This window comes from Sycon ciliatum, chromosome 3 (assembly GCF_964019385.1).
Source record: "Sycon ciliatum chromosome 3, ocSycCili1.1, whole genome shotgun sequence".
Taxonomy (NCBI): Eukaryota; Metazoa; Porifera; class Calcarea; order Leucosolenida; family Sycettidae; genus Sycon; species Sycon ciliatum.
Genome location: NC_088645.1, coordinates 17,971,792 through 17,998,651, shown reverse-complemented (window position 1 = coordinate 17,998,651; position 26,860 = coordinate 17,971,792). Strand labels below are relative to the sequence as shown.

The 26,860-nt window shown below is 46.2% G+C and overlaps 2 protein-coding genes and 1 long non-coding RNA gene across 4 annotated transcripts; 2 read left to right on the top strand and 1 right to left on the bottom strand.

Annotated features, from left to right (window-relative positions):
- Positions 1 to 268: 268 nt before the first annotated feature.
- On the bottom strand, positions 269 to 26,494 carry LOC135811631 (uncharacterized). The gene is made up of 3 exons (XR_010552675.1): positions 26,405 to 26,494; positions 24,934 to 25,021; positions 269 to 377 (listed from the first exon to the last, which is right to left on the bottom strand). It is a non-coding gene; the product is annotated as an uncharacterized LOC135811631 (long non-coding RNA).
- Positions 8,114 to 11,798, top strand: LOC135812515 (uncharacterized). Its single transcript, XM_065325848.1, has 3 exons — positions 8,114 to 8,388; positions 9,957 to 10,072; positions 10,599 to 11,798. Exons 1-3 carry the CDS (start codon positions 8,181 to 8,183, stop codon positions 11,286 to 11,288), a joined length of 1,014 nt encoding a protein of 337 aa, XP_065181920.1. The 5' UTR covers positions 8,114 to 8,180; the 3' UTR covers positions 11,289 to 11,798.
- Positions 17,340 to 26,792, top strand: LOC135811630 (uncharacterized). Of its 2 annotated transcripts, XM_065324859.1 has the most exons (3): positions 17,340 to 17,716; positions 20,079 to 20,200; positions 24,974 to 26,792. In XM_065324859.1, the coding sequence occupies exons 1-3, from the start codon at positions 17,488 to 17,490 to the stop codon at positions 26,327 to 26,329; spliced, it is 1,707 nt and encodes a 568-aa protein (XP_065180931.1). In that variant the 5' UTR covers positions 17,340 to 17,487; the 3' UTR covers positions 26,330 to 26,792. The 2 variants fall into 2 exon arrangements, with proteins under 2 accessions (XP_065180931.1, XP_065180932.1); XM_065324860.1 differs by lacking the exon at positions 20,079 to 20,200 and having other exon boundaries at positions 17,605 to 17,716.
- Positions 26,793 to 26,860: the final 68 nt, after the last annotated feature.

Genomic DNA, 26,860 nt, shown 5'->3' with positions numbered 1-26,860 from the left:
GAGGGAAACCTCTCCAAAAGGCTCGCAGCGCGTGCGTCGTCGAAAAGATTACGTCAACAAAAAATTCCGCCGTGGGCCAACCCATCCGCGAGTTGCACACTCTTGTTTATCTACTCTTGCTGCTAGTCGTACCAAACCTTGACCACCCTATGATCCCGGTGTTTACATGGACATGTATGTACATGTATTATTCATGGTGCTTGGCGCTCTTGTGTGTGTCCAGGCCTGCGCTCTGCGTTAGTACTGGTATGTCTGGGCCTCCCTTACTTCTCATTAGTTGCTCCACTACGCACCCTAACAACTTTGCTGGACTGAGCGAACTAAGTTACCTCTTTGATCAAGTAACTACTGAAAGATGAAAAGCCAATTCGTCTTGTCTACACAGTGAACAACATTCGACAAAGTTAATTAACAACACACCAATGTCGATTGAATGAATAATTCTTCGCGTTGCTCTACAAACTAATCTGCAGTGAAGCGTCTTGCAGAGTCTAATACCGTAGCAGTGGTAATTCTATAAGTGAAATAGACCGTCCCGTTACAGCATCGCCGCCGAAATCTAAACACCGCGTGCGAAGTCATTTCAAATCAGGACCTTGATGATCTGGCTCTATGTAGCTACATGTACATGTACATGTATGTTCTACTCATGAACGTGTGGTAGGCCTTGACGGATTATGCTAGCATCATTTTTCGCATAATTCCTACCAAAATCGAATAATCGCATAATTCGAGGCAAATTGCACACGAATCGCATAAATTGGAATAATCCGCCTGTTCGCATCAAATTCCATACAGTTGTACATGTACATGTTCTACAAGTACAAGTACATGTAGATGTACATGTAGATGCACCAGGAAGTCGTAGGTTTACTGTACATACTGTACATACAGTCAACTTCGCTAATAACGACTTCGGATATGACGACAATTCGCGAATAAAGACAGAATTCCCATGCCCAGTGCAAAGTCTCGTCCTACTGTAATACATATAATAAGACTTCGGGTATAACGACACTTCGCGAATAACGACACTTTTCTGATGCCCCGCCGCCGAGTGTCGTTATAAGCGAAGTTGACTGTACATGTACATACATGTACTGTATGTAACGTTACGTGCACATGTACAGTGAAACCTGTCTAAGGCGACCGCTCAAGGGACCTTCAAAGAGTGGTCTCCGTAACCAGGTGGTCTCCTTATCCAGTGCCATTTGACTGGAAATAGTATACCTTGGTCCTGGCTGCAGTGGTCTTCTGGTACAGGTGGTCGCCTTATCCGAGTGGTCGCTTTGACAGGCTTTACTGAATATTAGACATGGTGAGCACTATTACTGTGAGAGTCCAGTACAGTCCACTACATGGTGTTGGTTGGCAGCATGTAACAAAGGTGGAGGACACCGTGTTCGGAACCAGTGACCTTCCTACAACCATCCCCATGCTCTCAACCAACAACATGTTTGAAGAAAAACAAGGGTTATCTAGTCCAGTACAAGTACTACCAGTTGTGTGGTTTAGAGTAACACTGTCGCCATTCTCACGAGACATATTTTCCACACCTGTGTGCTATTTTCTTCCTATCAAACCCTGGTTTCTGATCGTATTGTGTTGCTTTTGCCCGCAAAAGAGGCTTGGTGTGTGCGTATACTGTAGTAGTAGTTGAATTGAGAATGACTCATAATACTTTCCTTCATCACGGTGTGCTTAATTTACTACATGACATGTACATGTACATGTACGTGTACCTCTAGGACACTGTCACAACTCACAACACATACATGTACACTGAGTCTGTACACTGTACAATTGTAGCACAGCCTTTCCCTTACTTCCAGTACATAGGAATCCTTTAGCTCTCCGCAAGGTGCTATATAAAAGTAAGTTTATTCCCAACCTGAAGCAGTTGCAGCATGTGCCTCTGAGCAACTTGCAATACCACAGACTGTAGGAGTATGCCAGCATGACACATGCATGATTGCCACAGCTGTACTAGGACATGCATGATTGCAGTTAGGACTACTACTAGAATTTTATGTTCCAACTCATCCATGCATGTACATATACCTATCTGAACGTCACGCTGTGGACACTTTCACGGACAAAATTAATGCCCGTGTGTTTCGTGTGAGGTATTTGAAAACAGCGGATGGTAGATACATGTACATGTACATGTCCATGTCCATGTTCATGTACCTCAGGTACATGGACATGGACATGTCCATGTCCATGTCCATGTACCTGAGGTACATGAACATGATTGTACACCTTGTACTACAGTATGTATAAGGTGTTAGAAAGTGTATTCATACTCAAATCTAATATCTAAATTCTAATATAAATTTTCAATTCAGTGTTCTATTTATTTCCGAAAATACTGGGGGTGTCTTTTTGCTTTGACTCTTACTTCATGGTTTCACGCGATTGGCCCAGTTGGTGTTGTGAATAAAACCGTTCTCAAGTTAGAACGTGTATACATGTAAATGTACATGCAGTAGTAGGGACAAACCAGTACTACTGCCCAGTTTGAAGCAAACAATACAATAGTCAATAGTCATGTACATGTGCGTGGTCTGAGTTTGACACCCAAAACGTCTGCTCTGAGTGTGACACCCAAAACGACTGTTAGCGTGAATTGCTGATGCGATATTTTACATGCCGCTGCACTTTTCAAAACTGTTTTCCTGGAGAGTGTGCAAGTCAAGTGCCACCCAAGCAAGTGACATCTTTTGAAAGTGGCTTCGCTGTACGGTGTGTGTAGTCTACATGTTCGCTGTCAGTTAAACCTCGAGATCAGAATAGCAATCGCACATCAGCACCTGCACCCCGCACACTTTGGCCTGAACGTGCCAAATATGCCTCATTCAGGTTATCTCCATCACCAATGTAACGCGTGGCCGTTTGTGCTTCGAGTCGAGTGCAAACAGTCCTTCATTTTACTGAACTTCTGAAGTGGGGAAGTAAGGTTTGCCCAAGTGCTTGCTTCAAGTGGCCGCATACTGTACATGTACATGGCATGTACATATCCACTGCTGTTCTGCACCCCTAGGAATGGACGATGTAATTTCCGCATCTGAACGTATGAAATCCTTCGAGTAGTTCTCTATTTTCACGCTTCGGTTATTGATTGCTCCGTTTGTGCCAGGGCGTTTCCTACTTAGATCCTCAGCACTATAATCAATGGAAAATGGCCCGTGGGAACAGGACAACTTGCATGTACATGAAGTTCCTGCGCACCACACCTTTTCATGATTAATTGTCCGCCTTTTTCCTCGGCTACGGATACGGATCCGGACCCACCGTATTCTGACGTTAGGATCTTGATTAACGGTTCGCTTTAGGCTCGGCTGGAGGCCACGTTTTTCCCATCCGTAGGGACTCCACCACCCTCTGCGGATCAGCCCACTAGCAAAGTGGTCAAAGACCGAAAATCCCATTCACTGCATCCAAGCTTCCCCCGTGCGCATGTACATTGTACATTGTACAGTGTACATGTGCATCATGGTATGACAAACTAGGGTACCCCTTCCTTTCTCACTCACATGCCTGTACCATAATTATACATGTACACACCTGCACATACACACACACACACACACACACACACGCACACACACACACACACACCCACATACACACTCTCTCTCTCTCTCTCTCTTTCTCTCCCCCCCCCCCGCCACACACAGTCACGCACGCACACACACACACACACACACACACACACACACACACACACACACACTCATCACAGAACAAACAACTGCTGGGACCGCCACAGCAAGAAAACGTACATGTACGTAGACAATCATAGAGGTCTGGCAGGACTTTGCGGCTGAATCAAAGCCGAGTGAGTACGGCCAAGGGCGCGGGCCAAGGCGCGTAGCGCCGAGGCCTGCGCCCGCGGCCGTACGCACGAAGCCTTGATGAAGGCGAAAAGTCCTGCCAGACCTCTATGATCGTGTTTCAGGTTTTGTTTTTCCCCTTTCTGGTATAAAAGCAAGACACGTAAAGGGGTGGTGGTCGAAGACGTGGTGGATTCAGCTTGTGAGTTTCAGCTCATTCAGCTTGTGAGTTTCAGCTCCGTCCGCTTCTCATGGATGGGATGATCTTTGGTCCATGATCTTTCGATTCCTCAAAATCATCAGAAAAGTTCGGCAACTCGTCAACTCCTTTTTTTAGTACATGTAGAACAGAAAGTGGAAAACTGATCGCGATGTGTGCCACTTATTTCAGCTTGCTTCTAAGCAGATAGATAGGTGCATGCTCTTTCGCTTATTCACAACTATCGTCATCTCCACTCACGACAACAAGAACTTGAGTTGAAAACTGACCACGATGTCTAGACACTTTTCATGTTGCCGGTTTTGGACAGGCTGTTTCCAGGTACCAGAGCATGTTCACAGTCGAATGTGAGATGCGAACTGAGCTGACAACGAAAAACTGCCGCAGGCCCCTGCAGAGCTAGGCGGGGTGCCATTGACGATGGGCTTTATTGCTACCGTGTTTTTCCGTATCCATTGACCACGGGCTTTATCGGCTCATCAAGGCCACCGCGGGAACGTCGCTCATTGGCTACCACCATAGAAACGGTACGGTAAAAACCTGAAATGTACATAAAGTAGCAGCAATATCCACAAATCTATCAGACAGAGTAGCCCAGCACTGTTCCTATCATGAGACCCGTGTGAGTACCCATACAAAGCTCCTCATAGGGAGGGAGGGTGGGTGGGAAACCAGCTTGCAAAGCAAGAAAACAAAAGATGAGGAACTGCGGAGTACCAGTACCCCCAAAAACTGTAGTACCTCGGTCCCAGACCTGTTCTTTCGAAAAGAACAACATTTCATTAAAAAAAAAGCTCAGCCAACAAGAAATGAAAACATCTTGTACTGCAGTGATGGGTGGGCATTGGTCGACGTGAACGATTGTGCACGTGTCCTGAGCTTTTCTTGGATTTCTTTTGGATCATGGATACCGGCTCTATAACTGATCAGCAAGCTGCAATATGTTCCGGAAGGTAGTGACACGTACATGTATATGTATCATTGAGCCCGAGGCGAGGGAGTTACTCCGGTGGTAGAAAAATGGGAACTAACCAATCAACGTGTCATCCCTCACTTGGTCGTTGCTGCTGTTGCAGATGTTTGGGATTTCACCCGCAGCAAAATACCGGTACCCCTCTGAGAGCCTTACAGCTAGTCTGTAGTCACTTACGAGACACTTTGCCCCTGATTGCCCAAGTGACGCGAAGGTTGACATTCTCTTTGTTCAAACCAGTCACTGAGTCAGACTGTTCGCACAGCGTACACACACATGTACATGACTGTGCATTGTACAATCATGATTGTGTGCAATCCGTCTACAGGCAGCGCACATCACACATGCGTTGGAACTAATAATACTTTCAAATCGCAGGCAAGTCACACTGAGAAAGAGGATGCACTTCAGGTTCCTCAACAGCAATTACTAGCAACCCTTTTGCGTATACCTTTTAAAACTCTAGACTAGCGGACACAAGTCCTGTGGAGAGTGACCATTCGCTGGAATCTTCTTGTTTGCAGGCTGCCGGTTTCCATGGAGACTAAGAGGAAGAAAGTGATCCAATGGCGGATATGTATTCACGTCTTAACATACATGTATATGTCTACCGTACATGTACATGTACATGTACTATATTGAAGAGGGACGTCTTGCTTCTTGCTGCAACCTGGAAGCTGCCAAGGACTTTATAGAGAGAGAGCTTGACGCCCAGCATCACCTCAGTAACGTTGTCATGCATACACAGGATCGTACAACTTACAACGTGCATGTACATGTACATGTAATGTACATGTACATACACGTTGCACATGTACAAGTATAATGTTCTCATTGCTATTGGGAACGGATGAAGTGGGGCTACAGGAATATTGCAGCCGTTGTCGACGTCTGTCTCTTGTCTAGAATTAGGAAATCCAGAGTTTCTTCCGAAAATACCTCCCACCTGGGCCACAAACTCCGTGATAACCTGTACAATACTTGTACATGTACGTGTACCCGTGTACCAGTGTACCAGTGTACCAGTGTACCAGTGTACCAGTGTACCAGTGTACCCGTGTACCCGTGTACCAGTGTACCCGTGTACCAGTGTACCAGTGTACCAGTGTACCAGCGCAGCAAACATGTCAAGGCAATCACTCTGAGGCTGTGTTTACATGAAGCGTTTCAACCCGGGTTGAGTTCGACCCGGGTCAGATTTCAACCCGCCATGTGCACAAAGTGAATGGCGCGTTTACATGACGCATTGCGCTTGACCCGGGTTGAAATTTCGCCCCGGGTTGATTTCAACCCTCCCCCCAAGGGGAGGGTTGAAATCAACCCGGGTCAACAAAATCGTACAAACGTACTTCTGTGCGTATCTCGCGCCAGGTTTGAACGGCACTGCAGATGCAAATTTCGCGCGAACGGATTCACGTGACCATACAGGACTGTAGAAGTGGACTTTTGGCGGCATATCAGTATTTGACCCGGGTCAACTGTCTTCATGTAAACGCTCACCTCTTTTGTTTGTCGTACAGACTTTCAACCCGGGCTGAACTCGACCCGGGTTGAAATTTCTCATGTAAACGCAGCCTGAGAGTCTGAGTCTGATATTAACCGCGATCACCTGTCCACTACGACCAGGGCCAAGGGATGTTATTTCCAGTGAAATGACCCTGGATAAGGCGATCACCTGTCCAGCACTACCACTACGACCAGCGCCAATGGATGTTATTTCCAGTGAAATGACCCTGGATAAGGAGACCTCCAGTACATGTACATGTATATGTACATGTAACTGTTATGGCGACTACATTTTGAAGGTCCCTTGAGCGGTCGGCTTAGACAGGTTTCAGTGTATACATGTACGGTCTCTACGCACTGCAGATAGTTTCCTTTCACTGTTTCAGTTGTCCGGATACATGAGGGACGTAGTGGTTCTCCCATTTTGCTACCCTGATTCCAGTGTATATTGTTTAACACGTGGATATTAGTGGTTCACTCATAGCTTTTCCGGACTGATAGATGTCTGTGCTAGGGAGATTATACGTTCACTAGATCACAAAGCTTCATGGCATTGTGATCGGACTTACAATGTAGATCTAACAGTACGGTGAGCGGTGATGTGTGGTGAGGTTGCTACGCGACGAAACTCAATATCTATTGGACGAGTCCTGAGGATATGCCACATGCAGATAGATATGTCTTGATACAAGTACATGTACAGGTACGTGTGCAACACCTGAGGCAACCATAAGGAATTTGCACTGAGTGACATTCAGCACGGTGAGGCACTCAATGTTACTACTTTCAGACGTCGCTTATCGACATCCTACCAGAACCGGAAGGCTAATTGGAACAGTAACCTTGAAGGTATAAACGTGAGACTCCCGACATCATTAGAGTTCATTCCAACGCATCATCACAGCCGCCGTAGACGGTCGCCACAGAATATTCATCCGAAAGGCTGCCATATGTGAATCTCTATTCGCAGCGCAAATTTTGCCATCAGATAATAGGCATACTTGTAGTCTTCACGTAAAATGGATATATTTTTACAGAAACACGTAACTGGAGCCGCAGCAGGGAACGCAAAGCTATGCTTATGGTTTGCCATTTTGCGAATGCGATGGCTGATTCTAGAATATTTGCTATAGTGACCAATGAGGCGCACAGTCATCAGGTGCAAACATCCTGTCTTACAGAGACCAGAACTCTCAGTGATAAGTATGCGCTCTCTGGCCTGGGCGTTATTGCCGTCTACTTGCGATGATGTGCTGACAGGAAACACCGACGTTGTTGTGTAGCAGTTGTACATTGTACATGACTCTCCGCATTCATCATCCGTTCCATCATCCGTTGCATGACTTGGTATTCCAATATTGAAGTATGCATCAGTAGCTGCCTGCTTCCAGGCCCGAAGTCTTCAGAGCACCTCCAATACGCTGGCGTTGCAGCCTGTACGTACGAAGTTAGTTGAACATTCCGCCTATCAACACCACATACAGTGCTAGTTCTTAATGACAGTGTAGGATAATCACAGGTTCAGCAGACACATAAATAGCGCCCATCTTACACATTTGGTGCCGCTTTCACCTTCGTGTCTGGCTCACTATCGCATTCACCAATTTCACTCTGATCTAAATCTATCCTTACCATTAAGTCAACAATGGAGCAGTCGATTGTGATGAAAGTCCATTGCTACCTTGTAATATGTGCTTCATTGCTAGGTTACATATGCTCCATGCCTGTTTTTCCACATCAGCAAGGACAGTACCTCCGCGTTATTCGCTCAACAGCCTCGGGACGAATGCTGGCTTTTTCGACGGCAAGAAATGGTTCCTTTCAGGCGTCCGGTGTGCGCTGTAGCAAGCGAGGTAAGTCTGTTTTCAAAACATCGATATAATGTACAATGTACAGATACACCGGGTTCTGTGCAATACTCTTAGAGACCGGGCCTTGAAAAAATACGGGCAATTGGGTTTCGAATCATAGTTAATAACGTTACATATATCCGCCACAAGAGTACAAAATCCAGGGCCTCCTGAAGATCTATTTCCTTAACTAGTGCCCAGCAATCTCTTTGTACTAATCCCTCATCATTCTGAACTACGTGTTCATGTATACCTTGTGTATATCTGTATTTCCTACTTGGTATGTACGCTCATGAAAATACAAAAGTGCCACAGCAGCAGCAGCCAAGAGTGTGCAAACACTAAAAAAGAAGATCAGTCCATGAAAAAATTATTGTCGCCACAGGTAGACATCTCCGGCAAGAATGCATGCGTGCGCACAAGTAGGCAGGCAAGCATGTCAGATGTAATCGTATTATTATGGCCAGGCTAATTAACAGTGCTGTTTCGCAATGAATTCCATCGGCATTTATCATACGCCACCTTCCGAAGCTGGGCTAGGCCAGGTCGCGACAGAAGCACAAGCCCCAGCTTCTACCGACAATCCAGTGAGAGAGTGGTTAGCAGTGTTGTTCTTGGTCTGCCTATCCTTCCCCGCAAGGCACCAGAAGCAGCAAAATCGAGAGCGACCTGTGGCGGTGCCCCTGATGGCATCCGGAGCACATGCCCCAGGAAGCTCCATCGCCTCGCCGCGATCTCCTTGGAGATGGGTTGGGTGCAACAGCGGTTGTAGAGTTCCGTGTTTTTGATTATATTTGGATACTTTATACGGAGTAGCGAGCGGAGGTGACGGCGGTGGCAAACGTCCAGAGACGTTCTGAGTGCCTCAGTGAGGCCCCAGGTAGCGCAGTTGTAAAGCAAAATGCTTAGAACGTAGCTGTGGCACTTTTGTACTTTCATGCTGCTGCGCTCTGTACGGCTGCACTAGCCGTGTTAACTGTCGTACCCAGATGCACACATTCAATCCCTGGCTATGCTTTGGAATTGTTTTCATTGCCTATGTCCTCATCTCTCTTCGTTTAGTTTTCGCTGCCTGGGCTCTCATTTATCTTTGCGTGCTTGCTTGCTTGTATTGCTGAGGGAACATATGCTGGTTTGTATTCGTGGGTCCCCATGGTGCATGGGCCACGCGTACTCATCCGGCTGATATGTGTGAATAATAATAATAATGTACACTGGGATAACGACACACTCACTCGAAGTGTAAAGACTTCTGCATTCTAGTCCGACGAGTTTGAGAGTGGAAGTAGACGTCATGATCATGAAAAGCCTTCGGATCTGGCTAAGCCTTCGGTAGCCCAGAGAGCTACTGTTCTGCTTCATTGGACCGTTTCCCTATATGCGACTTCTATCACATCATCCCAGCTTGAACATTTTCCAGGTTGAAGCAAGGCAAGAATGGTTCACTAAAGAAATCACCAGCAGTAAACATTATTTCACTATTGTTCCACTTTTGCGATGTTCATGTTTTGTTCTTTTCAAGTTCACTCATTTCTGGCGTTATCGGCTGGTTCTTTCATGTATTCATGCAGTCATGTTCCAATTTCAACGTCACATGCACGGTGATAAGGAGCTCTACACTATTCAACATCGCCGGAGCGGAGAGTATCTGCTTGCGGCAGACAACAACACGATACTTTCGACACAGGTAAATACCACTAGGTGTGGGTTGGGTCCTCTTTACTCAGTACCACTAGGTGTGGGTGGGGTCCTCTTCACTCAGTAGCACTAGGTGTGGGTCGAGTTCTCTTCACCCAGTAGAGACAGCGTCTGGCGAGCTGTATTCCCGATGCCGAAAGGCGGGCTCACCACCCCGGTATGGCAACTTCCCCATGCCTAACCCCCAAGACGAAGTGAATACTGTAGTAGTCATACTGTCTGAAGTGTAGAATAAAGATATGAAAGATAAAAATAGCTCTATACAATGCACATGTACAATGTCATAATCATGTTCATCTGGAATGGAGTCCTGTATACATGTACTTCAAACTACGGGTTTATTGTTGCATGCGAAATGCACTGCTCTTAGTCCCAGTAAAAGCCCTCCTTGTAACGCGACAGTGACGCTGCACAATTGTACCCAGTTCCAGGGTATTCATAATAATAATAATTATTATTATTATATAATATAGAAACGTTCACTGAAAGGGTTTGTCATTTTTCTGTTTCCCCAGGTTATATCCAGCAATACGTATCGGAATACATCTGTTCTGTTCAATATCATTCGCCACCAGTCGGGTGATGTCACTATTGGAAGCGCTCAGTTTCCAGGACGCGTTCTCACCATTCTCCAGCAGCGTGGAGTCAACACTCTAGATCTAGTGGCACTAGACAGCAGAGATTCCTATGACCCTCGGGCCGGGCCGGGCCGGGCAAGGTCACTATTTGCCATTCTCAGCAAGCGAGAATGCAAGAGGCTGTGTCACGCAAATACATGTACATCAGATTCCGTAGATGCATCACAACCAGCCACATCTCCATCCACTGCATCCATCAAAGGAGATAGGGTCGCCGTCACTCAGCAATTAATACCGGAGTCCCCGGCTGCAAATCCAACGCCTTATGACTGGGAGCAGCACTTCCTGCAACAAGCACTGGCCCAAGCTGCGCCCAAGCCAAAGAGTAGAAAGGAAAATGTCAGACGTATGCCTATGGTGCCCTGGCACGGCTCTTTGCAACTCAACCATTCCACGGGTGAATTCTTTATCAAGGAACTAGCAGGCGATAAGGCAGTGTCTGAAGATCACGCCACTGGCATCTCCTTGCTGCATCAAGTACTGGCGCATTTTCCGGATCGGGTGCGCAACCTTGTACGAAGTGCCAAGGAAAGCCTTATCCTCTTGGTTTTCAGTACACATCACTAAACGTATCTACGCCTGCCATTGGCAAGAACTAGACGACTAGCTGGTCCCCGATTGACAAAAGCTAGCAGAGACTGGAACCATCGACATGTATTATTACTGCCCAGTTGTACTTGCAGTAACAATAATTTTTAATTCCCGTAGCTATGCAAAAGACGTTCCAATAAGGGGAAGGGATGCGCCACGCCTTCCCCTCGTTGAAACTTTCCGCAACGTCAACGAATACCTCCGCCGACAGGATTGGCGATGGTCCAGGGACATTATGCCTGTCGACCCACCTACATCCTAGTGCCCCGTCAACGACTCCCTTTGCTACGAATGCGCTGCACACTAGCTGATGTTAGCCCTTGCTTTCTTTTTATTTTGCTGACCCTTACAGCTCTATCTTTTGTTTTCGGTGCGTGTTTCTGGCCGTGATGCCGAGACCTCAGGTCGGCAGAGCCATCAATGCCCCACCATCACTGCTGTGTCTCGGTGCAGCCCCTACTCAGTAGTTGTCACGTTTGTCCTTGCCTCAGTACCATTGCCTTTCATTATGATTTACGAGTTAGGTATGTGAACATATCTAAGTAAAAAATAAAAAAAATAAAAAAGATGAAAGGGAGGTGAGGGGAATAAAGGGTAAAGTGGGGCAAGGGAGTGAAGGGGCGGTAAACGAGAGGTACAGTGGAGGTGAATGGGGGGGGGGGGTAAGACCAACGGGGGGGGGGGGAGATTAGCCCATGGCGGATGATTCCGGCAGAACCATTTGCAGTAACCAGGCAGGCACAGTGGGTTGGTCAAAGACCCTGATTGAGATACGAGAGATACATGCCTAAACATGTACCTGGTTCAAGTCCTGGCTGAGAGCGGTGTTTTCCAGCCGTGCAGCTGCCCACAGTTGTTGTTGTTGTTGTTTATTTATTTTACATCGCATGGCAAACGGGCAGTTCTGCCCAATATTATGAAAGCGATGACAACCAGTAAGAAGAGTCAGAAATGAAGAGAAAATAAATGAAAATAAAAATACGAAAACGGAAGTAGCAATGAGGGGAGGCAGGGTCAAGACGAGCAGAAAAAAATGGATCTCAAATTTACAAGTCGGGTTGTAGTATCCCTGCTTTACAGTTAACGCATGACTAGTACTTTGCAGGACTCTTATAATTACTCTTGTTACTACTTTCGGACAAGTCATCATGTACCTCACATATGATTTGATTACATCAGGAGTACCGTGCTTCTAGAAGATCCTAGATCTTCCATGCATGCTGCTGTCATCACTTCTAGTATCACTTCCTTTTAGTTACTAGTTGGTACAGTCATGACTCATGTACATGTATGTCATGTTGTTCCGGACTATTCCAGACTTTCCACGTCATAGGCCCGATGAGTAATGTTGCTGACTAAATTGCATAATATAGATATCTCATCTTCTAGAACACCTCGCTTAGTCACTATGTTAATGTTACGCAATGCTCACTTCATCTACATGTATAGTAATGATGATCTAGGTTTACTTCTCCACTATTCTAGAACTTGTACTAGAAGGATGATTTCGTAATCACTGCAATGGCTTACTAAGCTTACTTTCCTACCGCCGCCTGCTTTGCTATACATACTTTGCTTGCCTATAAAAGCTGCTGTCTTTTCTGCCACCATGAGATTAGCTCAGATTAGAGCTGAGCTGAGAGAGAGAGAGCAAGTTCACTTTCACTTTGATATAAGATAACCTCCAGGCCGTGCCGGAGTAAGTTCTGATACGTTACTGTAGTTGACTGACTGTGGGTAGTAGCCTCCTAGCCTCGCCGACGCACGTTACATTGGTGGCAGCGGTGACGAACGTTACATTGATGGCAGCGGTGGTTCAATTTTATAATTGCTAGATTCGAACCCATCTAGTATCTGTACTGCAATGATGGCAGTGGCGCTACAGAATTGATGGCAGCGGTAAATTGTTTTATTGGTGTAACCGGTACCAGCATGGCCCAACCTGATTCGTCAGTCGCCGCTACTCCTTCGCCCGCCACGTCTCCCCCTAGCCCGAAATGATGACGGACAGCGTCTCTACCGATCAAGCTCCATGTCCAATGTAAGCTGATTCCAGGTATGGCATTCTCTTTCTTGTCTTCCTTCAGTCCTTCTGTTCTCTTCAGTCTTCCTTTATGCGAGTGAGTGAATCCAGTTTAGTCCAGTAGGCGTCCGATCATGGTGAGCCACGGTCTACCTAGCTAACCTGGGACAATGTGTGTGAGAATGCCCTTGTGTACTCAGTTCGTCTTGGAACTGCGATTTGGCTGGCAGGTTGTGCCAGGGTTGTGCAGCAAGTGAGCTGTAGTTTTTTTCAGGTCCTGTTTGGAGGACAATATTCCCTTTTTGACCCCGTGAGATGGTGAGAACCTGGTGTGCTTCTATTTTTGATTTATTATCAGTTCAGTTCTTCTGTCTACTCTAAAAACGTTATCATTTCCGATATTATTTGCCATATTCCGGTTGACGCTCCACAAGTAATACGCTAACTACTATGACGTTCACACCGCCTCCTATGATCTGCTGCTGAGCTCGAGCTACTACTACTACTACTAGTGTCATTTGTCACCCTTTCGTCCGAATATCAAGCACTCTGTTCAAGATTCAAGAATACATGTACGTGAATGCAAGTTAGTTGTCCAGTCCACCTACTGACGGTGCCTTCTAGTTCTAGTGAGTACTGTTCATCATACATCATCGAACTCTCTGTCAAATCACGAGGGCGTGATTTAGTGTAGGAAGGGAGGGTGTAGTATCCCTGCTTTACAGTTAACGCATGACTAGTACTTTGCAGGACTCTTATAATTACTCTTGTTACTACTTTCGGACAAGTCATCATGTACCTCACATATGATTTGATTACATCAGGAGTACCGTGCTTCTAGAAGATCCTAGATCTTCCATGCATGCTGCTGTCATCACTTCTAGTATCACTTCCTTTTAGTTACTAGTTGGTACAGTCATGACTCATGTACATGTATGTCATGTTGTTCCGGACTATTCCAGACTTTCCACGTCATAGGCCCGATGAGTAATGTTGCTGACTAAATTGCATAATATAGATATCTCATCTTCTAGAACACCTCGCTTAGTCACTATGTTAATGTTACGCAATGCTCACTTCATCTACATGTATAGTAATGATGATCTAGGTTTACTTCTCCACTATTCTAGAACTTGTACTAGAAGGATGATTTCGTAATCACTGCAATGGCTTACTAAGCTTACTTTCCTACCGCCGCCTGCTTTGCTATACATACTTTGCTTGCCTATAAAAGCTGCTGTCTTTTCTGCCACCATGAGATTAGCTCAGATTAGAGCTGAGCTGAGAGAGAGAGAGCAAGTTCACTTTCACTTTGATATAAGATAACCTCCAGGCCGTGCCGGAGTAAGTTCTGATACGTTACTGTAGTTGACTGACTGTGGGTAGTAGCCTCCTAGCCTCGCCGACGCACGTTACAGGGTCATCGTAGCATGATTCTATCGAGTCTCATCAGCAGGTTACGCAAGCCATTACATTTAACCGAAGTAGAATACGCGTAGCATGCGTTTGAATTCACGGACAGATACTATGGACTTCATACAGTCGGGCAGGCCATTCCAGAGTCGGCAGCTGGCTAGAAGCGGTCGGCATGCGCCAGAAGCACTGTGGGCCAGGGGGAGGGGAAGGTTGCGTCCCAATTGACCTCGAGTGGTCATGCCTGTCGGCGGGCCTTGCAATACAATTCGGGACGACAACAGCTCACTGACGATTCCAGAACGGATTCTAAATGTCAGGAGTCGGAGCTTGCATTCCCCTCGTTCCAGCACTGGGCAGACACCCAGCCTGGTGTACAGTCAGCTGGTAACTTGTGGCCAGGCACCAGGGGTACATGGATGCGGCTAATGGGGTTTTTCGGCATTTGTGCCAGTGGTTGTGATACTTATCCACTCACCCCACCATTAGGCGCTGCATCAGCCGCTAGGGTTTACCAAGTGTTAACGGCCGTCGTGAGTTCCCTTCGGGATCGGACACGATAATTTACCTTCTTTTTGTCACCATTTGCAGAATTTGATACTTTGTCTTGTATGTTTCATGCACTGTTTGGTGTGTGGACAAACTCACTGTAGGGTCCGGCGGATTCTGCCGGCAGAAAAATTGCCAGAATTCGATACTTTTTCTGGTAAATTTCATGCATGTCTGGTATGTGGATAAAGAAATGGAGCAGAATTCGAGGAATTGCCCGCCATAAGGTTTGTATGGTTCTGCCAATTTCACTGCTTTTCGAGCAGAATCTGCCACCTTTTCGAGCATAATCCGCCGGTCCCTGGGACAAAGAAATGGAGCACAATTCAAGGTATTGGCAGCCATAAGGTTTGTACTTCTAAAGTACGGTTCTGACAACTTCACTGCTTTTCGAGTAGAATCTGCCAATGCTTCGAGCATTATTCGACAAGGACTAGAGTAAAGGGGGAGGGTAAGGAGAGTTACAGGGATGGGTAAAGGGAAAGGGGGGAGAAGGGGGTGATGGGATAGCATGCAGCCTAAAACACTGCTACTTTAGACTCTCTTAGCACGTTACACCTAGGCTGTTGTCGCGTTGCCAATATGACAAGAGTACAGAAAGGTACAGATATATACAGACATGTACTGAATCTGCGGACAATCAAGGTGATTGATATTCTCCTTTGTCAACGCACCGCACAGTCCAAAACACACACACAGGAAAAACGTTTTTGTTCTTCCTGCACGGAAAATGACCGACAAATTGCTTCCGCAGTTAACGATCAAAAACACATCGCACGTTCCGGGTGTGATCAATGTTATGAACTTTTGCCTGGAATGGTGTTGTACCTCACCCTCGGTCTTCCTTCTTTCTTGGTAATCTTGGTTAGTACAATGTGTACTTGTCTCGAGAGCCTAGCCATTAGATCCGTAGTCTGCTGCATGCACACAATCATTATCTTTTACACATCTGCAAGGTATGATGTCATTTAGGGTAATGGGTGCAATCATCCGTTGCATGTTGCCCTGTATATCGCATGTTGCTGGACACTTGCATGAGGTACATGTACATCTAGATCTAGATATCTACTGTGCGATGTCCTCTCAGCTTGCAGATGTGCACTTGCACTGGGTGCACTAATCTAGTTTGTAATCCATGCAGTGTTCGCCGAATATGGACAGATCTACTCGTACCGACCATAGGAAACAGTTTACCTGTTCACGTATATGGACATGTACAGCATACATAGAAGCCTTTCTTGATATAATGATAGTTTTACATGTCTTAGATTTCGACAGCATGTTACAAGTCGAGTACAGTCTGTCCCCAGCATTATACCTAGTTTGATAATGCGTTTCCTACGCGAGTACATGACTGTACATGTATCTCCTTCATTGCTATCAGGGAATCGTGATATACACGGTATCTTACGACTCCTAGTCCTTGATTGGTTTGGTGCCGTGGATTTCGTGTCAGCCCTCTTAGGGCTGGGTAAGATTTAATTAATCGCATAGCAGCTGACTGCGCTGCTATGCGGTTCAGAAGCAGAAAGAATGCTCCTGGCTCTCATTACTCCAGACTGTAACATGTAATAACCATACGCTCTGCATCCCAAAGGGCGAAATGATTCAAAGTATTGGTTGAAGTGTCCAATGTCACAACAGCATGTCATTCGTGTTGTCGAGCATTGGACTCCAGCTCCCTGGGGTGCCTAGATCAACTCTCTTTGCCACCTCCCGCAATAGCTGCCCGCAGGAAAGTAGTTGAACTGCATCGAGATCGTGTACATCCCTGAGTTACTCCATCTTTCATTAGAATGTGTTGTCAGTGTATTCAACTAAACAGGATAACAGCACTCCGAACACCACTTATCGCCTGGCGTTCGCCATGTTGTGCGTCTGAGTTGCGATATCAGCTCACTCTTGAAAACGACTGGCCGCACTCAAAGCGCGAGGGGCAGTACTAGGTAAAGGTACGTCATACATAATGCAATCAAATAAATATGGCCGCGCAAGACTGTCTCAACCATCACTCGGAATCAGAACACCTAGTCGTCTGGTACTGGATAGGTTTAAGTGCTCCATGGGGGCGCTTCCACTGGTCATTGGTGGGTCGTGAATATTCTGAAACTGTATTGACCATTGTACAGAGTATGCCACTGGGCTCAGATTAGTATACTTACTAAGCCTCACAGCCACAGTTGGGAAAAGATGCCGGTGGTTGATGTTTACCTCAGCTTGTGGGTCCTGGCTTTCATCTTCTACATATGGACTGAGTCACCGGTGGTGAAAGCTGACGACACAAGCATCCACACTCAGTCTACTGCCACTGGGTCCGAGCGGATTGCAGCGTTGCGCTCAGTACTCTCACAAAAGTTTGTCCGCTTGTCCCGATCCAAGACCTTCTTCAATGCTGGGGGAAAGAGATGCAATACGAAAGGTGAGCGAGCGATTGTGCTCTCTTAGAGTCTCTAGGTGGTTTCCTGCTTGTGTTTTGTTTAGAATGGGGCCGGATAAAAAAGGGTTGATGTAACTGTTTGAAACTCAACTTTACTGCAATGCAATGCCACATACTGTACTGCCACCAACTACCGACTTCAAGGGCTATAGTATTCTTATCATACATGCATTGTACTTGAAGTACATGGAATACTCAAGCAACTACATGTACATCGATGTGGATCACTCACTCAGAGGACACTACCCGAGCAATGACTCAGCTAACCACGGAGATCAGAGAATCGTGCCATGAGCGTGGCAGTACAATAATGGTCCCAGGGCCAGGGAGGAGAGTCAGAAGATCGTGTCAGAGGGCTCTCAAGACAAGTGTCGATGGTATGCCACAGCTTTCCATGCATGCGACACCATCAAGCAGATGTCGCACTACATGTACACCCAAGCGATAATAACGGCAGACGGTTCGCCAGGAACCACCGATCACGGAGATTTGATAGTACATAAGACTAAGAGTACGACAATCTGATGTCGATCGAAATCACAGCACAATACTGTACTAATACATTTGTATCGCAGCTTCAAAACAATACAAATTCTGGATGCCAGGGTACAGTATCGACCTTCGCTCACGCAGAAACGGACGCTTACTACGCGAGTGCCACACTGCACATCATGCACATGCACATGCACAGTAAAACCTGTAATGGCGACCACTCGGATATGGCGACCACTCGACCATGGCGACCACGTTTCCTTGTCACGGACGCATTCACATTCAAAACACCTCGGATAAGGCGACCACTCGCTCAACGCGACCGGCGACCACCCACCCGCGACCGCTTTGTACTGTGCTAGTCATGTAAATGTATGCATTGCTTGGTGCACCAGGCATGGTAGATCTACACATCAGTGCAGGAAGTGTAGATGTACATGGTGCATGCACGACATTAATTTTGACAGGTCTGAGGACCCCAGGCACATGAGTCGTGCTAGAGTAGCATACATGTAGGTGTGTGCACTGTGATGCACTGATCAAAATGATGTATCACAAGTGGATATGGTCACGTGACCCACTGAACCTGGATAAGAAGACCACCTGGCCACGGCGACCACTTTTTCTCGTCCCTTGAGCCAGTTGAGGGGTCGCCTTAGACAGGTTTCACTGTATGTGCAGGGTCGTGTACGTGTGCCGAAAGCCAGGAGTCATTGCCTTCTGCTATCATTGGAATATTTCTGGTTCGAAAATAAACAATGCATGGTATGATCTTGAAAACTCTTGTCTGACACAAACAGTCAAAATAATTAAAATCCACCACGTCATCGGCGCTCTCTGGCCGACCTTATCAGTGTCACACCAGTAACACGACTAAGTTTTTGTGTAATACTGGCACAAAATTATTCCACACAAAAAAATTCTCAAGAATTCATAAAACGTTACTTCCAAACGTGCTTGAATTACATGTACAGTGTACCTCTGGTCTGGCATACACAGAAGAAGAGAAAGGTAGCTAGTGTGGAATGAACTACTTAGCTAAATAACTAGTTACATTCCATCGTCATCATAACATTGGGCATGATTGCCCGTTTGACTTGCGATGTAAAATAAAAGCAATACATACATGTAGTTACATGTACATGTACATTAGTAGTCGGTATTCGTAAGATGTTCGTTACGCAATGCTTGAAAGGTGAAAGAGATGCGAGAGATGCAGTGAATAGGTGTGAAGTAGAAAAATGTAAATGTACAGTGCAAGAAAGGACTGAACAAAAGTGATACAATGTATTACACTCTTCAAATCAATCGGAGGGAAGAGGATGAGAATAGACCGAAATGTTTCGGGAATGGACGGAACCGGCAACTTTCTTGTTCGCCCTGCTAAGGGCCATGCATACATGTACATGTGGACAAAAGGACTATGTAGCCACGTTCTTACCTGATAAATCGAAGGGGCGGGCTTGGTGTCCATCGTAAAACATGCACTGACGCCACTAAAAAAAGGTTCCTACGAATCATGTTTGCCAGGGCACTACCCTACACTTTGTGGGCGATATCCATGCATGCTGGCTGCCCAGGTACACAAGCCTGGCTGGGCTGGTAGGGCCACACTACACTGTGACTCAGTAAACACACTCTTGAGTCTTGTACATGATTCTCAACATACATACACGTACACTATAATTGTTCCTTGTCAACTAGAATACTCGAGTGTGTGGGTCGAGATGTATTTCCGGATTTGGTTTATGTACAGGGAAGACTGACTAAGTGACCATACCGACATGCTAGAGGGAGGCATTTTAGAGTGGCCTCTTCCGTTCTTTGCTTCTATTTTCTGTCTTGCATGCAGCAACGTATTACCTCAGGGCATATGATGTAAATGGGACTAGTGCTGCCTATTCCATTCAGAGTCGACGAAGCAATCATTATCTTCAAGCTACTGACCAGTGCTCCCTAGTAGCCGCCAGTCCAGTGAGTGAATGAGCTCCTCGCTACACTTGTAATTACATGTCTGTGGTGATAATGGCACATGGTGGGCAGGCGCAGTGGGTTGGTCCAAGATCATGATTGAGAAACGACAGGTACCAGGTTCATGTCCTGCTTGGAAGTGGGTGGATTTTTCCAACCAACTGTGCTGCGACACACAGTGAATTTGGAACGTGTGGACTGGCACAAGGGTAACATGGATGCGGGAAATGGGAATTTGGACTTTGGCCACTGGTTAGTGATTCTGATCTTTCCTCCCCCACAGTTTAGAAGCTGCTCGTGACGCCTTATCATGGGCTGGTGACGTTCCACAGAAACTCTTAACTCTTAACCCGCCCTGAACGCGGAGCCGTTTACCAGTAATGTTTTTAATTAATAATGGCACAAGCTGAATCCTAAACTCGACGCTAAACGACATTGTGCTGAGATCCTTGCGGACTACTTGTGGATATTCAGTATGGTGTACCTGCTTCCAAGAACCATACAGATCTACACATTTTAGTCCAAGTCCCTGTATATCCGGTGGGTAGTCACTACAAGAAGACACATGGCGACACCAATCGAGACATCGGTTTGTGTTATCGTTTTTATTAGGTAATATTTTTACTACTGAAGTAGGTACACTCAGTAGAACTATTTTCAACACAGTGTACAGCATAACTGAATGACATTGTGCTTTGAATGTATCAACAGAGAGGGTGAGATGTGGGTACCAGAGGCCAGCGCCTAGAGAGTAGAGGGTAATGGTCGTGAGTCCTCGGGGGGGGGGGGGGGGGGCTGCGTGGGTAGGGTGGGGGTGGTGTGTGTGTGTGTGGGGGGGGGGATTAAGTATCGACACCGCTCCTTTAAAGTTTTCTATTATAATACAATGTATGGTAAGCAATTAGCGACGCCAGGTGGTGCAATGTACAAGTCTACAGCCAGAGGTTCACTTGACACATGTACTACTGATGTGTCGCTGTGTGTGACTAGATTCAGTCAACGAAAATTCCTATGTCAATCATCAGGCAACATCAGACATCGTTACCTGATAATTGGTTCAGCCATGAAAACTCTGAGTCACAACGGAATTTGCCAAGGGTTTCATTGTGTGCCTTTGTGTGCGCCGCTCTGCCTGAATCAGGTATTGAGCACTTTCGCAGAACCTAAGCCTACATTGTATGTAAACTGAGTGATGTCATGAAAAGTCGCCCTTCGATAACAAAACATCATACTTCGAAGTATCGCTGAATGTACACACTTGTTAAGGTCCCATGTCCTTGGGGGAATGCCCTAGCCATTCAGGCAGTGATATGCAATCATGTTTCGTTTCAAATTCAATGTATCCCTTAGTTGTCGTCACCCGTCCTCTATAGTTTTACCTCGTTCTGGCGCCCATTTCCTTAAATCCCCTCTCTTCAGTTTATCTGTGGAATGGAACAAACTTCCAGAACACATCCGCTGCGTTCAGTCCTCTGTCAATTTTCGTATTGCTCTAAAGGCTCATTACTCACAGCATAGATATTCTCTGACTGGAATTCCGAACTTTTCCGTTTGAGAAATTTTTTTTCCTTGAAATTAATCCTTGCTGGGTTTTTTTTCATCTAAATGTCCCGCTATTATCTGCAGAGGTGATTTCTTCACTCGTCGATTTCTTTCCTGCTTTTATACCTCGATATTTAGGTACTTGTTTCCCTTCTTCCCATGCTTCATCTTCCACTCTCCTCTCCCCCATTTCCCCATTTTTCTTGCGATATTTATGTGGGAGACTTCCGTGATAAGCATCCATTTGCTTTTGGAGAATCCTTTTAAATAAATACAATACAATACAATGTGATGAAAAGTATGAATGCCGCAGACATCACCACGCAACATGACAATTTGTTCAAGGTTTGGTTTTGTGTGTTTCCAAAATCGATTTTCACGTTGCGATCATCAGTGGAAATACGCAACTAAAGAGATCAAGGGAAAACAAAGGTTAAAAATCCAAAGAAGTGTGACACATGACGGGTAACTTGTGGTAAGTATTACAAAAAGTGAGAACTAAAATAAAGAGTAAGTGTGACAAACGGGCATGAACAGTGCAGAAACAACTCATGAACACGGGGTGCAAACTCACGAAAATAACCTAAGTGCTAAAACATGTTCTTTTTGCTTACACAAATCGGGCTTATGCGTACGAATACAAACAGCTTCAAGGACCTTCAACTGCTGGACATAACGGGCACGACACAGTACAGAGAAGTGGGAATCATCATACACACTCAAACAATCGGGACGAGATAACAAATGCAAATACACAGCTGACTTCTTACGAATTTCACCCTCATCAGCTCCATCACCTTCCCTGCCACCTGACTCCTCCTTGTCCGTTTTATCACCATCACCACCAGCCGTCTCTCCGTCATCCGCCTCGTCTTCATCCGCCGCCTCGTCATCACCCGCCTCGTCGTCATCTGTATCCTCGCCGTCATCCGCCTCGTCGTCATCTGTATTCTCGTCATCCGCCGCATCATCACCCAACTCATATTCACCACCAGTCAGTCGTCTGATACCATCCATGTTCTCCTTCCTACGTCTGTCCCGTGTCACTGTCCTTACCTCATCTACGTCCCGAGATTGTGTTCCGTTTTGCCCCCGGCTTCCGGTCTCCTTCGATGCTCCGCGTGGGCCTTGGCCATTCCTAGCATATATTTCGGTTGAATAATTGGCGGTCGACCTCCGTGGTCTCTGGTCTCCCTCTACCACCGACACAACCAGAGCAAGTCGAACACACGGTGCAGAGGAAGAGTGGTGGATCACTAAGCCAACCGAATGTGCCTTCTCCACCGTTGCCCTTGCCGCCACCGGAGCCACCACCAGTGCCGTTGGTGGCTGGGGTTGGGGAGGAGTCGGCAACAACAACAGTACCGCCAATCACAGAAATTGAGCCCATTTCTTTGACACAGTATCCGGTTGTGCGGACACCGCAGCACCCTCCGGCGATTGATCCGTGGGTCCAGAGACCACGGAGGTCGACCGCCAATTATTCAACCGAAATATATGCTAGGAATGGCCAAGGCCCACGCGGAGCATCGAAGGAGACCGGAAGCCGGGGGCAAAACGGAACACAATCTCGGGACGTAGATGAGGTAAGGACAGTGACACGGGACAGACGTAGGAAGGAGAACATGGATGGTATCAGACGACTGACTGGTGGTGAATATGAGTTGGGTGATGATGCGGCGGATGACGAGAATACAGATGACGACGAGGCGGATGACGGCGAGGATACAGATGACGACGAGGCGGGTGATGACGAGGCGGCGGATGAAGACGAGGCGGATGACGGAGAGACGGCTGGTGGTGATGGTGATAAAACGGACAAGGAGGAGTCAGGTGGCAGGGAAGGTGATGGAGCTGATGAGGGTGAAATTCGTAAGAAGTCAGCTGTGTATTTGCATTTGTTATCTCGTCCCGATTGTTTGAGTGTGTATGATGATTCCCACTTCTCTGTACTGTGTCGTGCCCGTTATGTCCAGCAGTTGAAGGTCCTTGAAGCTGTTTGTATTCGTACGCATAAGCCCGATTTGTGTAAGCAAAAAGAACATGTTTTAGCACTTAGGTTATTTTCGTGAGTTTGCACCCCGTGTTCATGAGTTGTTTCTGCACTGTTCATGCCCGTTTGTCACACTTACTCTTTATTTTAGTTCTCACTTTTTGTAATACTTACCACAAGTTACCCGTCATGTGTCACACTTCTTTGGATTTTTAACCTTTGTTTTCCCTTGATCTCTTTAGTTGCGTATTTCCACTGATGATCGCAACGTGAAAATCGATTTTGGAAACACACAAAACCAAACCTTGAACAAATTGTCATGTTGCGTGGTGATGTCTGCGGCATTCATACTTTTCATTGCTATTATTAAACTTTTATCTCCACGTAGATTATTTGAATACAATGTGACGTCAAAATTCAACCACAACTCTCCAGCTCTCCCACCTCTATTGCATCGCTTGTGAATCGTGAGTTGTTTACTAGAGAGTACATGAAAACAGATGCGGGCCTAAGGATGTTAGACACCTGTGGATAAATTTATTAGGAAAATTTGTGTCTTTCCCTCACAACAGAACAACAAGGACAATCAAGGCTTGTTTGCTGCTACTTTAAGTTTCATGCTCACGCAATCATCAGGCAACACGTGGTGTTGAGCACTGTCAGCCTTCTGGGTACGTCCTTCGGTGTCTTTCCCTCAAACCAGTGAAAAATGAAAGTGTACACATATAGATGTTTTGACTCGGATGGTGAGCCAATTAAATTATTGTGAAAAGAAGAAGGACAAAATGTGGTTTACAGTTAGTCATAACTCGTAACATTTTTGTCCTTCTTCTTTTCACAATAGATATTTTGGTTTCAGAAATAGCACCAGATCGATCGCTCGGTTATAGCTGAAGGCAACGATCACTATTCCCGAGCAGATTCACACTCTTTCGCCCTTTAAAGCTGACCCTGCGCCATTTGACACACACGGTGGCACAGTGACACAGTCAGCCAGCAGAACATTCATTTTCAACTTGATTGGACTGAATTGGACATGAAAACCAGTGCATGGCCATTGATTTAAAACCAAGCCTCAGCCTGAAGTAAAGATAATGCCCTGGTTTCCACGTCCAATTCAGTCCAATCAAGTTGAAAATGTTGGATCACAGGAACAACAATATTCATTGAAAACTGTTATGCAAGTGGCAATTAGACTCACCACCCGATCTTTTGGTCTGATCTCGTTTTTGCGTTGACAGGATGATGATCCTGGCAGCCCTGATCTCGCCTTGCTCTTCCATATTATCCTGGATGGCAATGGAAACACACAGCTGGAAAGTCTCAAATACCCTGGTCGCGTGATCACTGTCATCACAACAATCAACACAGGATATACGCTGACAATAAGTTGTCCGGAAAGAGCTGCACAGAGTCCACGCCCGCTATTGGCGTCAACACAGTTTATTCTATACGATGCCAGCCACGGATGTAATAATTTAACACCTATGCCACTGTCGATGTTAGCTCCACATATGCCCAGTACCACCGCTGAGGAGTCACAGCCGACACCAGTGCAGAGTGGAATAGTGACAGCATCATCGAACGCAACTACCGACCATCCAGTACGCAGGGTAACACTGGCTTCAACCCAACCTGCATCAGTACCGGGCAATGGGACAAGCCTCTTAGAGAGGGAGCAGGCAGAACGCAAACTCACAATGCAAGCTATACTACAACCACCAGACCGGATGCCTCCTCACGCAACAAGACATCCAATGCCACAGATGACGTCAGTAGCGACTTCGCCACCTTCCTTTTCAACAGAAGAGACACGCACGTCTCCCACTGCATCGCCTCTCAGCGAGTCACTGCGCGCATATTTCCTTCGCTTGGCTGTGATGCAACGTCGTCCACGACCACCCAGTACTCCGGAAGCGACACCCTCACATATTCCAGTGCAGAGAGAGATTGCAACGGCGACAGTCCCAATTACACCATCATCTACGACGCACCGACCTAGTCAAGATACGGTTGGTTTTTTCCTCCAACAGGCGCTAAAACAGACCCTGAACAGAGGAAAGCGGCAGATGTCTGTTCAAAGAATGCCACACAACACTATCATGACAGATTCAAAGGCCGGCTTCAACAAGGTTTCACCAATAGCTCTTAAGCCTTTGGAGGTGGCAGAAAAGGACAATCAGCTGCTTTTCGGAGAAGTGGATGAGGAGACATCGCCTAACCTGGCGGCGTCTGAAGAAACCACCGACGGGAATGTGTTCTACCTGGCGCAGCCCAGTGATGCTAATGATGATAGAGATGATGAGTATGTTGATGTTCATGCCTCGGAGCTGCATGAAATCTGCAATCGCACTGGTGAGGTGATCTTCATCATGCTCAGCTTGGAACAGCAGGCACCTTCTGAGAACAGAGCGGTGCATGAACAAGTCGTCACCACAGCACAGCAAAGCACTACCACCACAAGTGTGCCCGCATCCACACTGCCTTCAGAACAGGAGGATGATTACAACCTAGATATCTGGGCAATTCTAGAACAGGAATTTAACGAAAGCCTACTGGAGGGTCTGGACCCTAGTGTTGATCCAGGCATCAATTAGCAAAGCAGCTAGCTACAATGCACGAAGTTGAATATCTATTTTGGTTTCCCCTCACAAGTATAGATAACATCTCACCTTCTGTGCAACCATCTTGAGACTGAACAGATGTGTATGGGCACACGAGTAGATCAGCATACATCTTGTGCGCATCACCACGAGCTTGAGTGATATCTAAGTGCTCTTTAGGGACATTTATAGAGGATCCTGACACTCCCAACTAGAATTTAGGTTGCCGCTAGCTAGCTGCATCACCGCCCGAATCTAAAATGAGCTCTTCTTGAATGTTATTGCTTACAAGAGCAGATCTACAGTACATTGGATTTTCCTGAAAATATTTAATGTGAACTGAAATGGTGTGACTTCGGCAGTAATTTGTGAAGAAAGTTGTGAAATGTATGTTAGTGCAAAATTAACGATAACATGCATAGTATCTCTGATGCCCTCGCAGGCGTCAATAATTGTTACCTTCTGTTGTCCAGGGAGGTAGACTAGAGATACGGTTGTACGGGTGTCTGCCAATATCAGAAGTGC

Excerpts from the sequence above, each read along its gene's own strand:
- LOC135812515 (XM_065325848.1), top strand. The coding sequence starts at position 8,181 with ATGGAGCAGTCGATTGTGATGAAAGTCCATTGCTACCTTGTAATATGT. Across the intron at positions 8,389-9,956 it reads TGTGCGCTGTAGCAAGCGAG|TCATGTTCCAATTTCAACGT; the intron begins GTAAGTCTGTTT and ends GTATTCATGCAG. Across the intron at positions 10,073-10,598 it reads ACACGATACTTTCGACACAG|GTTATATCCAGCAATACGTA; the intron begins GTAAATACCACT and ends CTGTTTCCCCAG.
- LOC135811630 (XM_065324859.1), top strand. The coding sequence starts at position 17,488 with ATGCCGGTGGTTGATGTTTACCTCAGCTTGTGGGTCCTGGCTTTCATC. Across the intron at positions 17,717-20,078 it reads AAAGAGATGCAATACGAAAG|CAACGTATTACCTCAGGGCA; the intron begins GTGAGCGAGCGA and ends TCTTGCATGCAG. Across the intron at positions 20,201-24,973 it reads CCCTAGTAGCCGCCAGTCCA|GATGATGATCCTGGCAGCCC; the intron begins GTGAGTGAATGA and ends TTGCGTTGACAG.